The sequence below is a fragment of the Calidris pugnax genome, unplaced genomic scaffold, assembly GCF_001431845.1.
Source record: "Calidris pugnax isolate Ruff unplaced genomic scaffold, ASM143184v1 scaffold21, whole genome shotgun sequence".
Classification (NCBI taxonomy): Eukaryota; Metazoa; Chordata; class Aves; order Charadriiformes; family Scolopacidae; genus Calidris; species Calidris pugnax.
This window is the reverse complement of record NW_015090770.1, coordinates 416080-433067: the sequence shown is the minus strand read 5'-3', so window position 1 is coordinate 433067 and position 16988 is coordinate 416080. Positions and strand designations below refer to the sequence as shown.

At 37.3% G+C, this 16988-nt stretch overlaps 1 protein-coding gene across 1 annotated transcript in view; it reads right to left on the bottom strand.

Moving 5' to 3' along the window:
* Positions 1-718: 718 nt before the first annotated feature.
* The window catches only part of DPP10 (dipeptidyl-peptidase 10 (inactive)), a 304701-nt gene continuing 288431 nt past the window's right edge, over positions 719-16988 (bottom strand). The window contains exons 20-26 of the mRNA XM_014940136.1: positions 14508-14702; positions 12888-12942; positions 8183-8282; positions 7492-7550; positions 7331-7403; positions 5629-5702; positions 719-4378 (exon numbers count right to left, since the gene is read on the bottom strand). Coding sequence (XP_014795622.1) covers positions 4241-4378; positions 5629-5702; positions 7331-7403; positions 7492-7550; positions 8183-8282; positions 12888-12942; positions 14508-14702 — 694 coding nt within the window. The 3' untranslated portion in view covers positions 719-4240. The remainder of the gene's footprint in view (positions 4379-5628; positions 5703-7330; positions 7404-7491; positions 7551-8182; positions 8283-12887; positions 12943-14507; positions 14703-16988) is intronic.

Sequence of the window (16988 nt, the reverse complement as noted above, 5' to 3'; positions counted from 1 at the left end):
ATTTTACTTACGGCTGTAAAATTCTGGTACTAGGTTTGTGGGAAGCATCTTGTGTTACCCCCTGGTGACTGAATCACCAACACTTGTCATCTATCTACCTCCTTGAAGCCAGGCTCCTTCTCAACTGTCACGTATGAAATGCAACAGCTAGAAGTTTAACTAAATCTTTTCTTTTCTTTTCAAAGCTCCAGGCACCTTGGAAGTTGTGACTCTCCTTAGCCACATCCCATGCACTCCCCATCTCTGAAGCACTCTTGAAATCCTTCAAAGGAAAAAGAGGAGTGATCTTAATGGTACTGAAGGATGTTTTGAAGAAGATGCACCAGTAATCAATACCGGTGAGGTTCTTCCTTCCCCAGTGGCAACCGACCTGACAGCAGGAGTTACTTGAAGTAAATATAAAATGCTAGGACCACTGCACCTCGCCTGTGTGTTTTTAGGCTGTGCAAAAGAAACTTGTATTCAGTCTCTTCGGGCCAATTTTTCTTGAGCTTCAGTTCCTTCAGTAACATCTAATAAACCTGCAAGGAGGGATACCAGGTCACACCTTGTATCCTCTGTGTTTTATTAAAGGAGTCAACACTCAACACTGCCAAGCTTCCATGGAGGATCTTTGGCTTCAGATCAAATGCAAGCTCTTCTATCTTAAAAGGCACAGTTTCTCATCTAAATGTACCTGACTGACTCCGTACTCCTAATAAATGCCAAAGCTCACACAACAGAGGCAACCATCTTCATTTTCAGACACACATAGATCCACATATGCCAAAACCATAGGAACAACGAGCAGTTGGTTATAGCAAATCACAGCAGATGTTGATCAAAACAGATCATAAATAATTCTGTCCTTGCTGCAAAAAGATTAAAATAAATAATTTAAAAACAATCAGTCTTTCTTTGTACTCATCAATCTGTAAAAATATTCCAGTTGACACACAGTTACTCTTGATTTTGTAATGTAATTGAAATTTCATGATGACCTACAGGTTTCATAAATTTTGCAAGTCCTAACAGCAGAATAAGGAGAGAGGAAACCAAGAAGGCAGAGATAAGATGTAGCAAGCAGTAAGTGGATATGCTGATTACCTAGCTTTCCGTAAATTAATTGGTCTAGTCTAGTAAGCATCATATTTTAAGGAGAGCTGAATCAAACAGTAATTTCTCAGGCCTAAAATGTTATCATAGTGCGTAACAATGGATAATCTATAAAAAAAATCTACACTTTTCATGCCATTTCTGTGCAATGTGTACGAATTCGTGATCAATATGATAGATCACATAGACTAATTAATGAGTGACTGCCATTTATATATAAATTCTGACAGACAGCAATATTCTGTTGTGCTGGTAGTGGAGGAAATAGTTGAATTGGTCAGCAAGAGTAGAGATAGCTCTGGGTGTCCCTATGCACCAAATTCTTTAGTCTAACTAGAATCAGAGGCTGCATCTGCAAATACTTTTGCAATGTCCGAATTTAACTCATACATAAAAATCTCAGTAAAACCAATTAATCTGCTTCTGATGCTTATCCTCATATACATGTTTATAGAAAACATACCTGTATTTGTGGGACAGTGTGAGAAAAAATAAAAAAATTAAAAGCATACCACATTTCCACACGCATAACTCGCATTTCAGATTACACCCTTTTTAAACATACCAGTCCTGGTAAAAGTATTCTTACAGAAGACATGTCTTCATGCCACCTTCACATTCAGGTAAATTGTTCAAAGTTGGAGGTGAGATGCTGGGGTAGAAAGAGTAGGGAATGGGTGCACGAAACGGAGATCTATGGGGAAAGGAGGAGTCAGGGTGTAGGTTCCACAGATCTGAGATAACCTATTTCCTGAGCACATGCATAATCCTCTTGCTGAAACACGAGCCTTGCTTGTTTTATTTTGCAAGTAGCTAAAGGCTATATATGTGAAACAATAGTAAATATAAATGCTTAGTGGCTGTCTCACAGAGAAACAGCCAGTGCGCATTGAGAAGAATTAACCTTTTCACGTAGCCTCCACACGCTGAGTCCACATGGGATGCTGCACGTGAGCACAAAACTTGTGGTTTCTTCATGTGCATTTGGCTCAAATCGGGGAAAATACCTCATTGAGTTAAACTGGTCTCGGACTTCATTTACCATGTTTGGTTAGGAAAAGCATTGATATTGTTAGGTGAGCTTTTATTAAGTAATGGGTGCCATTTATAAAATCACAATCTAGAATTCCCAGCCAATATAAGACTTTAAAATGTTGCTCCTCTATAGAAAACAGGATTTGCAAAACCTTGTTTGAATTCTTTTTTTTTTCTATGGTCTTATTGTAGTGCACATAGTAGCCTCCACACATATATACCGTACCTATACTATACATATGTACTCCATAATTTGTGGTGACACTGGGACCCAGACAAGATATCATTGCACATTAAAATTGTATTAAACTAATTAAAAAATAGTCAAACATTGCTAATAAACCAAGATAAATACTAAACATTAAAAGACAGAGACTTTCCAGTGTTCCATAAAACCACACCTTTCAGACAAATTAATTATTTGCATCATAAAAAAATGCTAACCATAAAAGAAAATATTCCAGAAGAAAGTAATGAGTAAAAAGCTTCAGGTGATTTCTGATTACATTAAAAACAATTCCCATTCTCCATAAAATATGCAGAACTCTGCATCTTAAATAGTATAAGTTACCCTCAAAAAATTACTTTCTTTTTAATCTTGCAAGAAATGAAACCTTAATTGGGTAGGGAAGTATTTGGAATATATCCAGAAAGAAAAAAACTACAGCTATTCTCATGTAAGTGGCACAGCATCTGTCAAGAGTTTTCACATACCTTCAGGAAGATACTGTAAATTAAGTCAACATTGCACTTGATTTCAGTGATCAGAGTCAATATTCTGCAAACTCAAACAGGCTGCCTTGTTTATTTCATAGTTTCAATTTCTATTGCTGTAATTCACCTTGGCAAATAAATGGACGTATGAGGGGCTCGCCCTCTGAATAAATAATAAAATTTAACTTGTCAGGAGCTTCCTTTGCAGTGAACGAAAAACATTTCATTTCTTTGTGATGCTGTTGAATCTAAATCCTGTTGCAAGACACTTAATGAGCATCCCTGGAATAAAAATTAATGGAGTGTTCCAGCTACATGGCCACATTGATGAACATTAGAATTACATCTGAGATCAGAGGGAAGAAAAGGAAGATGCACTATACAAAATATGTCTTCATTTGAGGAGTAAAGTATTACTCAGTGGCACTATACATTGTTAATAAATTTTCTTTATCTGAAACTATAATTTAATATTTATGTATCTAATTTACATGTGACAAAGTAGCATATTCTAAAATTAGAGTGTAACCAGCAAACTATTAACTACTATAAACAATATCAAAACACAACCCAAACATATTTTAAGGAAACAATAGGTACATTTCAGACTGGGGAAAGATTTCAATTGCAGATATTGTTTTAAATACAGCTGTTAATTATGTCTTGGAAAAAAAAATCTTCAAGCTTAGAAAGATTTGCTGCTTAGGGAGTCCTGGGTATACACATAAAGACCAAGAGTACACTACCAAAAAGTCCCTTATTGGTTACTAGTAGGTACAGTAATAATAGTAAATGCTGAAATTGGGAAAAAAATCATTTTTGATACCAATGTTATATGATCCACCAGACAATATATCCCCTTTGAGCAGAAACTAGAGAAAATATCGTGCCCTTTATTATCTCTGTGGTTTCTTATGTGTAGTAGACAGCAAAAGAATTGCACTTATTGTAACATTACAGTAAAGTGTTAGGTTGCAGCTCACCTTTTAAAATATTAGTGGCCATAATACTTATGATAGGTTGTGCATTATGCGAAGATGAATAAAGATGTGCATTTAAATTAAAAAACGAGCAACCACTTACAGAACCAACAGTGAGGCTTAACATAACAAACATGCACTAACCCTACACTTATGCAAAACTAAGTTCTTCCAGGAAACTGTAACCAACCGTTGACCTTCCACAAAGGTAAAGGTTTTGTCCCTTGGTAATATGTTTGGACTTTGTAGTAGAATTCCAGTTTATTAGCTCATTGTCTGTAAATGTGCTGTTCCACTGTGATATCCTTTAGCTGCCCTTGAGCTTCTGCAGAATCTGCAATCTTACAGTCACTTTTATTTAAGGTTTTATTGAGCCGCAAAGTAAGTCCCCTTCAGTACTGCACAAATAGGCTTCCTTATTCATCCTCTTCTGGTTCCTGTGGTAAAATTGGAGTCTCCTCCTTTAAACAAGCACTAAAAAACCCAAGGATTGTGCTGTAAAGGTGATATTTGCTTTTCTCAGAAGCAATGTTATGACCTTCATCCGGGTAGATCTAGCAGAGGAGAAAGGAAAAAAAGTAAATAGGTTTTTAAAGGCTTTTCAAATATTTAGGGCTCTAATTTTCTTTCTCTGATCTTCAAAATATTTTAGATGACAACAGGATGATAATAGTTTTATGACATCAATGAAAGCTAATAAAACTCAAGGTAAAACTCATTCTCTTGGAATTTGAACTTACATAAAACAACCACTGCAGTGGGATCTGCAAAAGTGAAAAAATATATATTCTCACTCATTGTGCTTAAAACAGTTTACTTAGCTGGCATTTTCAATAGTGTCTAGGCATCCAAATGCCATTAATATCAATGAGGATTAATTACTGCATGCTTTTAGGGACCTTTCAATGTCCCAGCTTCTAAGTGTTCAGTGAAAAAACTTTTTATTCATATTTTTAACTATCTTCCCATCTTATCTACAGCCCATCGTCTCTCTCTCCTGGGGTGGATGTGGGCAATTTTCTTTCTTAATTCAAATTCCGCTGGAAATTTCTCCCAAGTGAGGCTGAACAAAAATTTACAGGCTGAATGAAGAAATTCAGGCCACAGAATTTAGGACAAGAGACTTAAGGGTGACCTGAGGCAAAAAGCTTCAGCTGCTTCCTCAAACTCGGGTTATCACAAGGTTGCATGAGACCAGTTCAACAGGGCTCTTCTGAGAGACCTCTGCCATTCCCTGGTTCTTCATCTTGTCATAGGCCTTCACATCACCTCAGCTGAAATCACAGGGACAGTAGGAACTGATCCTGCCCCACTCAGACTTCACACATGAAGTTCTTTTACATTCATAAGTGATGCAAACTCCCTTGTTACCACCTCCTCCCTGACGTGAGCCCATGGAAACTGCAGGTCAACCTAAGGTGAACAGAGCTCTTGCCTTTTAGCTGTCTTTTAATAAATTTAAATGTTGAAAACAAGGCGAAATTAGTTCCATGTGACCTGATACCTTTTTAGGTAAAAAGGGACTAAACTAGTGATATCTCCATATTAAAAAGAGTGCTCTAAAGTACTTTGTGGGATGAACAGGAGGAAAAAAGAAAGATGAGAAAGATGAGAAGTACAACATGAAGATAAGGTTCTTGAAGTCCACAGTAACACTAAGGAAAATGTTATTAAACATAGTTCCAGCTGCCAGCTGAGGTAATACAGGTGCACTGTGGTAGGGAGGGTCCTTCTCTGGGAAGAAATAGCAGTATGAGGTTAAATGTTGAACTATGTTTACAGGAAATGTCACAGCTGCACATACCTGCATAGTGTAATTAACTCCAGCTTTAATTAGATGTTTAATTAATTCCGCTGAATGCTGGAAGTGGACTTTAGCTGCAAGACAACAACATTTGGATATTATTAGAAAAAGCTGAGCTGATATGAAATGCTTATCTGTTGAACAGCTTGGACTGAAAATGTTTCAAATCTCTGCAGTTACGGGATCAGAAGATGACTATCTTTCTGGCCAGAAGCACACGGCCCCACCAGTAACAACGATGCAGGGTGTAACTGGGGAGGTTTTGGAGAAGGAGCTGGAAGCCCCAAGGGAAGCCATGCTTTCCAGGCACTCTGTGAGGACTCCTCTCTCTACCCTTGATTTACACACACTGCGGTAGTTCAGATGTGTGTAAAACCACTCTGTTTGAACATCGTGACAGTTTATAATTGTGTTGAAGGAAAGCACGTTGCCTTTTCTAGGGCTTGCTCAGGGTTATTACAGCCCATACTTCCTTAGTTAATGGACTTTCTGCAACGTGCCAGCAACTTAATCTCTGTGTGGTAAAAACAGGCAACTTTATTACCATGTCCTAACCTAACCCTGCAGAGTTTACCCTGCAAAGTGGGCTGGGTGGTGTCAGTAGATGTGATACTAAGTGAGGGCAGCAGGCAATCACAGTCCCAGTCTTGAACACACTTATTGCTCAGACATCTCTCGGAATCCCAATTCCCTCTAGCCCCGAGTTCAGAGGGGTAGAAATTGCTGCTGCCTTTTGCAATCAGCAAAGCCTGAGACCCTTATTGCCTGCTCAGTCACCCAGTATACCTCCTGTCCTTCTCCCCTTGTACTGAGAAGAAACACTGGACAGTGTTTGCACCTCCCTGATTGCACTTGGGTTCCATAACACGGGTTTGACAAGGGGTGACAGGCTGGCGGGTGCCATCCTAACTGTGCCAACTGTGCCTGTGGGCACTCTCACCTCAGCCTGTGTCAGGGAGAGGTACTTATCCCTCCAGACTGAGTAAGAAACCTTGTGCTATCCCACCTTGAGCAGGAAAATGCCAGGGAAAGAAGTATGCGTGTGAATCTGAACAGAAGAGCTTGTTGCAGCACTGTAATTTGTGCCTGCATCATAGCTTGTTCATCAGTTAAGAAAGTTCAGAAAAGTATACCACAGTTAAATTTAAATCTGTAATTACAAATTATCTCTTGATTGACACATCTTATTATTCCATTTAAAGTACTAAAACTTTGGTTTACTCATTCTCTACTTTAACGTTCTGCTAAAAGTATTGGTGCTATTAAAAGGTTCCCTATAGCTTCAGCTTTGGCACTACCTTGTAATTAATTAGCTGAAAAGTTTAACTTCACGTTTGATGCTGTACTTCACCAACTGTGCTGATAATTCTTTCTTCAACTGCAGAATCTCTATGAATTTAAAATGCCATTAAAAATGTATGTTGTTCTATTCATAATTCATATAATACCTTTCACTAGCAGGACAGTATTCCGCAAGATTTAAGCAAATTAGAACATACAGCACCTAAAAGGTACAAATATTCAGCAAAGAAAAACGTTACCATTTTAGAGTTGGAAGTGACAATTGACATAAAATAAAAAATCCTGTTGGAGGGATAATGAAACTATTCGTGTACTTGCTAGGTGTGTGCCTGATCTGTTTCTCAGTGCCTGCCTATTGAAAAGTCTGACTCCAAATATGATTGCATCTGTAAATACTTACTATCAGCTGTCCCATGAACTATTAGCAAATTCGCTTCTTTTAAACCATGAAGATTATGTAATACGCTGGATGCCTAGAAAACAAAGACACACAAAGGTGTAACTGAATTGCATTTTAAGAGTAAAACTGTTATTTTGAGTTACTTGTTTATTCGAGCTTACCTGATAGGTATTTTCCTCTTTTGATGGAGTACCAAGGTATCTTTCTGAAAAAGCTGATGCTGTGAAAGTAAAAACAAAAACTCGTGAATTCATCAAAATTACTTCTATTTTAAAATTCATCAGTTCTGACCTAGAATCAGGAGAAGCTATTCAACCCATTAAGTCAACAAAGAGATGTTCCTTTAAAAACAGAATGTACCATTTAAAATAATTTTTAAATGGTTGAAAAAAACCCCCACAATCCCCCCTCCAGATCATTAAAGTAACTTGGTCTGATCTCCTGATCACAGTCAGCCTGTGCCCAATACTTCCCATACAGAACCAAATATCCTGTGACTGAATGACGACATGGTCAAGGAATTCACCACTAACCTTTAAAAATTCATTCCTATTAGAAGTCTTGATTCAGGCTGATACACCTATAGGATTCTTAGGAAATGGAGTTCTGATTGAATTTCTGTGGGAAATACAACTCCTTTGCAAAAATAATATTGTATCTGTTGCATGTTTTGGTAAACTGCCCCAGTGTTAGCTGCCCTTTCATTTAAAGGAGAGAATGAGACAAGACAGTGAGGTGAATTCTATTTGATACTGGTATACTATCTGACCTTAGTTAAAATGAATAGTAGCTCCATGAATAAAAGATGTTTCGAATCGGTTACCACACGGGTGTAGGGCAGGGAATACTCACCATACAACTTCATATCTGTAATTGGTGCCACCACTGCTCCACACTTGAAGAGCCGTTCACTGGATTTCAGGATCATTGATGTAATGTAGCCACCATATCCCTAACAACGAAAATGATACTGAGATTTTTGTTTATTCATTTCTTTTTAGAAACAATAAAGGTAAAGGCCACTGTGCTAATCTGATGGTGTCATTTTACAATATGTATGTATATCTGCAAGAATTGCTTTTAAAAGAAATGCAAACCTACAGTTAAGAGTGAGTAACAATCTCACATGGCCTGGTCATGATCTTTAACCATGCAATTAATAATATTTCAGTTTAAGCTCCATAATTTCATCATGGCAGACTAGCCCATAGTTAGTTAAAAGATTTTAAAATTACAAAGGGAAAAAACCCCAAAACCCAAAGGTAAGCTTTTTGGAATACAGCCTAGATGGGAAGATTTACACTCAGTTTTTATTGTAGATATTTGCTAATTACCAGGATACACTGAGCATTTTGCTGACAGGACAGAAAGTATGAGAATAGGGGAAACCTGTGAACTCATTGCAGTATGTCCTCCCCCTGACACCTCAACCTTCACAGACTGAATCCTATTGGTATTAAAGATGTTTCTGCTGCAGCATAGTCAAACATCTCACAGAGAGGGACAGATTTCTGCATTGCTTTGCAGAAATAAAAGCTGTAATGTAGCCACACTGCTCAATATTATGCTAATCTCTGGATGCACTTTCTGGCCACAAGAGCACCCATCAGGCGGCTGTGTTAAAAAGGGAGCACAGATGGCATGAAGAGATATGGGGCAGTAGGAGGGAAGCTCTCTCCTTGCCTCACCACATTTATCTGTCCTTATGGCACATTTCTTCATCATCTCCCCTACAAAATCTAAAATACACCTTCTCAGGAAGAGTTGTGACACAAAAGAGAGTCATTAAAGCTTTGCTTTGCATGAAAACATGAAAGCTTTAACTGGAGACCACAGATTTCTTCAGAATGACACTGGCAATCCATATCTGTACACCTATAATCATTCTAGACCCACAGAAAATGAAATTCTGAATTGTGGAGTCTGGGATCAATGATTTTCTCATATATTTTATGCTCTTCAAATTTCTTTATTTGCTGTCTTTGCTTTCCCTTCATCAGTGCTGGAAAATTGATTTTTTGCAGGTATTTTGTTGTTGTTTTGTGTTTGGCACAACACACTGCGGGAAAAATATTGTCCCATGACAGGGAAAGAAAAATGTAAAACATCAGCCAAGCGAAAAAAAGAATATTGTGCATCAAATGCTCATACAGTTTTCACATGGACCTTTTCGAATCCTGCCTGCTCCCATTCCTCATGCCTAAATATTTAATGACTAGATGATTTCTGTGAAAGAAGAGGAATATTTGAAAATTTAAAATTACTTAAGAAATATAAGCAGAGGAGAATTCTTTGGAATCAACCTACAGAAAATGCAAACGGACACACTAAAGGAAATACAGAATAAGAGCTGGATCTTCAAGGCAGCGTGAGGAACTGAATTATCCCTTTCTCATAGAAATTCCAGCCCAGGAGGCCAAGAGCTGTCGAGAATTGTCCATGTGCAAGAGTAGATTTTTGCCTAAAAAAGAATTTCTGAGTGGGCACTGACAACTTGTATAATTCAAAGGGTTTAAGAGAATAGCAACTTTGCTCTGCCTCTGGGTTCTCTACTTTTGCTTAATATTCTGTTTGTGTCTTTCCCACTAGCTACATAGCACAATTTTACTCCTAGGATAGCTATTGCCAGGTTATTTATTATTTATGCCTTGTATTCATTAAGAGCTTGGTTTAGTTCTCCTGGGAATTTCTTTCCTTTGTGCTTGTGCCCTTGCTTCCAGCCAGGCTTTCCAGGACAAAAACGTTACACAGTGAGATCCCATTTCTAGAGGCGCTTCACAATGACGATGCAGAAAATGGTTCACCTTCCGAGGCAAGGATATATGGTGCCTCACCCAACGGTTGGGTTTCTGTGGTTACAACCTAATTGCTGGATTTTCAAGCAGCGGGTTGGCTGGGAAGTTGCAACAGACTTTCAAGCTCTCTTTCTACTTCCATGACAAAAATGCAAATTCCATGGAAACACAATTCGCTGTGTAAGAGTTCAGAAAGGCCCTTAGATCACGCATCACTTGGGCCTCTACCCCTCACAGAGATAAGCAAGGTGGCATTGGCAGATGGCCTGGCAGTCAGTATTTTCCACACTCAGCCCTTCTGGACAGTTTTGTTACCCTTGTGTTTAGTTTATATTACTGGCTGTGACAATAATTTTATTTCTGTGTAGTTCTAAAACCTCTTAAACAGCTCCACGACAGTGGGCACAAGTCCAACTTTATGGGATCAGCATTAAGCAATCCCAAAGCCATGGTATTTTTAAGCATAGTGTACATTTTATTTCCATCCATTAAGCCCAATTTAATGTATAGAAATTTTAAAAAAAAAATCTATCACATTGTACATAGTAGAAAGGAAATGAGAGCTTTAAAGATTTTTAATTGACTCTAAAATAAGCAGAGTGGATGGAAATACAATTAATCCTAGGAAGCTGTTAATTAGACGTTTTTCCTAATTCTAAAGCTGACTTTTAAATTTTATTACCTTTTGTTTGACAGTAGAAAACACCTCTAAGAGGTTAACTTGGAAGGGTAAATTTCCCCGAATTTAAAGCAGCATTGCAGCTTATTAAATTTCCCAGGTTTTGCTATTTGCTTTCACACATTTCCACTTTTCATTCCTCAATCTTTCCTTTAGAAAATAAACACAGGAACTCCATCTTCGATAATATTTTGTGAAAGAAAAAATATGTAGCCTTTGGAAATACAATTAATCCTAGGAAGCTGTTAATTGGACATTTTTCCTAATTCTAAAAGTGACTTTTAAATTTTATTAACTTTTGTTTGACAGTAGAAAACACCTCTAAGAGGTTAACTTGGAAGGGTAAATTTCCCCGAATTTAAAGCAGCATTGCAGCTTATTAAATTTCCCAGGTTTTGCTATTTGCTTTCACACATTTCCACTTTTCATTCCTCAATCTTTCCTTTAGAAAATAAACACAGGAACTCCATCTTCGATAATATTTTGTGAAAGAAAAAATATGTAGCCTTTGGCAGATATGTAAAATCACATTTACACATACGGTCTACGGTAACTGTCTCCAAATGTCACTGTTATGAAACAAAATGCTGCTGAATCTCCTACAGAAAGCAAGCGGAAATTCTCAAGTAGCAATGAAAAGAATTTCTGAAGTCAGAAACATGTGAGCAATTCAGGGTGCTTAGTGGTTTCATTTCAAAAATAACATTTTCAGTTATTTGTGGGAAGAGGATATAGAGAAGTGTAGATGCTAATTGGAAATTCTCAAGTAGCAATGAAAAGAATTTCTGAAGTCAGAAACATGTGAGCAATTCAGGGTGCTTAGTGGTTTCATTTCAAAAATAACATTTTCAGTTATTTGTGGGAAGAGGATATAGAGAAGTGTAGATGCTAATATGCATCTATACTTTCATATACATTGGTAATGGGCACTAAAACCTGAATAGAAATGCAGGAGATGATCATCTGGTGGTTGGAATCAGCCTTACTTATATATCCTAACTGAAAAATCTCTGCCTGCTGCCCTATGAACCAAATACTGGTTTTGATGATACTGATATTCTTGCCATGACAGTTTCTTTATCTTGAGGAGTGTGACAGGATCTCAGATCTTTGAAGATGACTTTCATATGGAAAGCTAATTATAGTACTTCATTTTCACTACACTTGACAAACATCAATTAGTCCTCAAAATGTTACCATACAGAAAGTGAATATCCATATTCTCATCTCAAATTCAAACAGAGACACACAGGTTAAATGCCTTGGCCAGGCCATGCAGCAAATCGGTAGCAGAGAAGGGGGGGACCTACGGGGTTTCATAGTGGAACACATGCTGCTATTACAGCTGATGATTGTGGGGCTTGTCTGGGTACTCAGTCATGGTTTTTTGTTGCTTTGAGGTCAAAGGCACAAAATATCTCAATTTTTAAAGAAACACTTTTTTTCAAAAAAAAAAAAAAAGGTTGCACACGGTAGCTCATAGAAGAAGCAGCAGTTATTTGGTATTTTTAATTGCCATTTTTTAATAGACATGAGTAAAATGTTATTCAGTTTGTTACTAAAGGTTAAGCCTTCGCCTTGTTCTATCTCATGCTAGAGGCATCAATATGCCACACAGTGAAGCCAGCTGACAAAATAGCAACGGTGAGATTTCTAGCAGATGGCGCAAAAAGGAAGTTGTTGACAGTACCACAGTGCTGTAACTCAGCTAACTTCAAGGGTCAGTAAAACATTCAGATATAAAAGTTGCATTAGAAGGATGCTGTCAATTTAACTGCAGTACAAATGTAAAAGTGTAAGAAACAAACTTTCTCAAAATCTATGCCCATATTAAAATTTCTAATGAAAGCAGATAAATAGTTTCTTCTGCAGATTCTGAAACACAAATACTGCAGTACCATAACACTGATCTGACTCATCTCAAATACCCATATACAGAACATACAGTACGTTGTGGCGGTTTTTTTTGTCTTCTTTTTATAACTGAAATTTTCTTAGGAAAATAGATAAATATATTGATTTATGAACTGATAGTATGTTCTTAAAGAATCATGATGATACATCCTGCTATTTTGCACATTACCTTTCCAAATATACTCAGTCTCTTAGGATCAATGAAGGGCTGTTTCAACAGTGATCTGCAAGAAAAAAAAAAGTGCTTTTTTCACTTTAATGAATTAAAATAGTGAATTTTATTTGTTGAATCTAGTATGTAAAAAAATTATCTGTACAGTAAGAAATTGTTATACATGTGGGTGAGGTAGAAGATAAAATTTTACCAATAAAAATATTACCACACTGGGAAATGTGATTTGCTTTCTAATTCCTTCTCTGTATGGCAAATGGTGTTGGACTCATCTCACCTAACTTCAGGTATCTGAACTTGAACATCTTATCTAAATTGGCCATTTAGATCTGCTCGAAGAGAAGAAGAGAGAAGAGAGAGAAGAGAGAGAAGAGAGAGAAGAGAGAGAAGAGAGAGAAGAGAGAGAAGAGAGAGAAGAGAGAGAAGAGCGAAGAACCATTCTTCCCACCCATATTATTCACTGACCAGAGTTTAAATGACTGCCTTTCACCTGGTGCCTAGTTCTTTGACAGGTAAAGGAAGGTAAAATGAATGCAACTTCTCAAATCTAAATAATCCCAATAATTAATTCTCTCCTCAAGGCCATTAATCAACAATGGCGAATTTTATACAGGAAAGATAGAACTTGAGGGCAAAATCCAACTGCTTTTGGGGAGACAAAACCAACTGCAGTACCTCCTCTCTCAGTCAAGGGCACACTGCCTTTTTCCTATTCAGTGCATCCAAAACCAGGCCAGATTTAGCCTAAATTTAGCCTAAACCACCTTAATATTTGAGCAGAGAGCTCAGTTCTCACAGCACAGCGTATGGGCTGCTTCTGATGTCACCTTGAATTGCTCCGCTCAGCGCAGCCCATTCCTGACCAACATGAACTCTAGGAACCCTATTGCCCTGGTGTGACATGACAGGGCCAGTCGTCTGCTCATACCCTTTCAAAAGAAGAAAATTAATTATAAAATATCTGGCTTAAAATCTGTTTTTCCTTGAGAATCCCTGGAAAAAGTCCACCCAGACCTTAATTAATTAGCTATTTTGACATGTGCACCCTGAGTAGAGTGTTATCAAACACATGTCATTACTCCACAGATGGAAATTACTTTTTTCTGCAGCTGGTGGATTCATATCAGTCCAAGAATGTTAATGCAAATGAGAAATAACAGGCATTTGCCCAAATTTTGCTCTTATTTACACCATTATAACTCCATTTGCTTTGTCTGATTACTCCAGAACACTGTGGTGCAAACGAGAGCAGTACCCTATGATATAGGCCTAAAATATTGTAACGGAAATGCAATTAAACATTAACATATGCACTACATGAAATTTTTCTAAGGAATACAGACAAATACGAATTAGCTCAGATGCCATATTTAGATTGCACATGGAAGGACAGCTTTACCAAAAAGAAGCACCAACACAGAAAGCAAACACCTCTCTGATCTTTTATTTGCTGTTTAAAATGAAAAGATTATGGTTTCAAAATTTGCAACTGCATTCAAAATAAACATTAAGGGTATTCACTACGCAAAGAAAACACTCTGGGTGGTTTCAGTTAAAAATGCTTATTCATCAAGGTGGAAGCAGGGTAAAAGAGAAGAAAAGTTTGCACATACGTACTCTACGGCTGCTATTTGGTCCTTCACTTCCACTGATCCCAAGCTTCGGTGGACCTCCTGTAGAATCTTAAGGCCTTGAAATCCACTCCCTCTGCCATCAAATCGAGCTACGATGACATTATCAGAGTTGACAAGCACTGAGTCCCAGTCAATGTGAAACTTATCTGTAACCAACTGGCTGCCTGGAGCTTCATCACTGCAAATACCAACACACCAGACACAAACGAAGACTATTGACAATGTGATGCACTTTTGCCGTTCTCCGATATTTTATTTAACCGAGCTGGAGAGTTCAGTCAGTTATGCAATCCTGTTGAATTATTGTCACTTCCACCGATACCATCACATTAGCTAGTGCTGCTATCCCTGCAGCAACAGTAAGAAAAATAATCTCTTTAACTTTATAACCGCTATGTTGCAGTGTTGCAACGTATAGTTGCAATACCTGAGTATACTTCATAGAAAGAAAAATAAAACACCTAGTGCTGCTTATAAAGTGAACTAAAACAAACAAAAAAAAGCCATAATCACTAACAGCTAGCTGAGTTCTGAGAAGGCTCATGTAGAATTTGTTAGGTCGCACAGACAAAAAGGAAAATTCATGCAGTACCCTGATTATGATTTTGTAGGATATTTAATTCTACCAAGAAAGGCATCATAGAAACCAAAAATAATTGCATTACTGTATCCTGGAATGGATTTTTTGAAATAGGGACTATTTCAAAATAAGAAGACTTAAGTACACTTTGGAGAAAATCATATTTTCTCCATCCAAATTCATAGCAAAAAATGGATGCAGGCAGGAGTGATAAATTTATGTTATGACAAAAAAAAAATGTTTTACAGCAGAAAAGGTGGAATAAAATGGGAGATTGCAGTTTCTAAAGGAACAATAAGCATTTTCTACTGAAGCCAAATATACTATTTTCCTTCCAAAGAAAATAAAATGTCAGTTTTAAAAGGGAAGCTTGTCATTATTTTTCCCCCAAGATAAACAGAATAAGAGAGCAGGCTACCATGAAGTTGTAGTAAATGCAAAATACTTCTATGCAGGCTGAATCTGCCAGTTGAATGCAAATTAAATTGTAAAAGTGTCTGTGCTGGGTGTATGGAAATTAGATTGGACAGTGTCTGTGGGAATATCCTGTCTAAGGTGAAAGAAAGATGAAGGCAGAAATTATTATTTTGCCAAAGAGACTTATATAAACCTGGGGGAGGAAAGAGAGATAAAAATCTCCTACAATAACCACTGCCTTACACGTACAATAAGGTGCTGATTTGATATCTGGTTTTAGCTGTGGATAATGCAAACCATCTTCAAGGTAATTGCCCTATTAATTAGCTAGCATATGATGAATACATATGCTCTCAAATTCAGTCAGATGTACCAATGTAGTTGCTGTATCATGTGCTGAAATCAGGGTTGCTTGGTTATAAACTCAGTCACAACATGTTACACTTGATTCACTGTTTTCTTGTGCATCAAGTTTATACTTGGCTTTATAAAAAGAAAGGAAGGGCGGGTTTTTTTGTTTGCTTAACCAATTCAATTGTGATTACACTAACTGCTAACAGTTTGGAAATACTAATTTTAAAGTGAGCTCTGCAGAACACACACAATTCAGAAGTATATTATCATTATTATTTACAATAAGAGCAGGAACAGAACAATTCTTTCAATTTATGCCTATTATACAGATCAAGGTTTTCAGAAGCACTCTACATGGACATAGATGTTTTCACTGAGCTTTTACCACTACTTCCAATAGTCACAGCCTCAGACCGGTAACAATTTTTTTTTTTAAGTTCTTCCAACTTTCCACAATAGTATGTCAGAAATATCCTTTCCTGTCTGGGTATCTTTCCAACAGTTTAATGTACCCCACACAAGTGAAAATACCATGAGACAACCTGCTTCCTTCCCACTTAACATAAAAACAAAACAAATACAGTGTTTGCAATATATCTAGGTTATATGTACATGTGTATATATAAATATACATCTAGGCACTTGGAAATAGGGGAAGAAGCATTACATTTGTAAGCCCTTCTCTATACTAGAAAGTGCTTGAAACCAGAATGGATTTTAAATGAAAGATGATACCCTCAGATAATTTCTTCTATTAAGAAAAGAACAACAGACTGAATCTCAGCAAGATTCTCAGTGGGTGAGAACTGAGAGTGATGTTTTCCCCAGCTCCTTCTCTGGAGGGCATACTGGGATACTTTTAGGCTCAGACTTTAAACACTACACATCTTCCACTCCTCCATGACAGGCTGTTTGACGTATTGCTTTCAGAAGCAATTTTCCAGTAGCTAATTTATTTCAAAAATGTCCATATAAGCAGTCTGTGATGGGCACATAAAGCCATTTCCATTGAGGTATATGTCAAAATTCCTATTAGCATCAAAAGGTCTCTTTACTCTTCAGCTGCTACTATACAATGATACTGATTATCTGAGGTGTGCTTCTGTCCTCCAC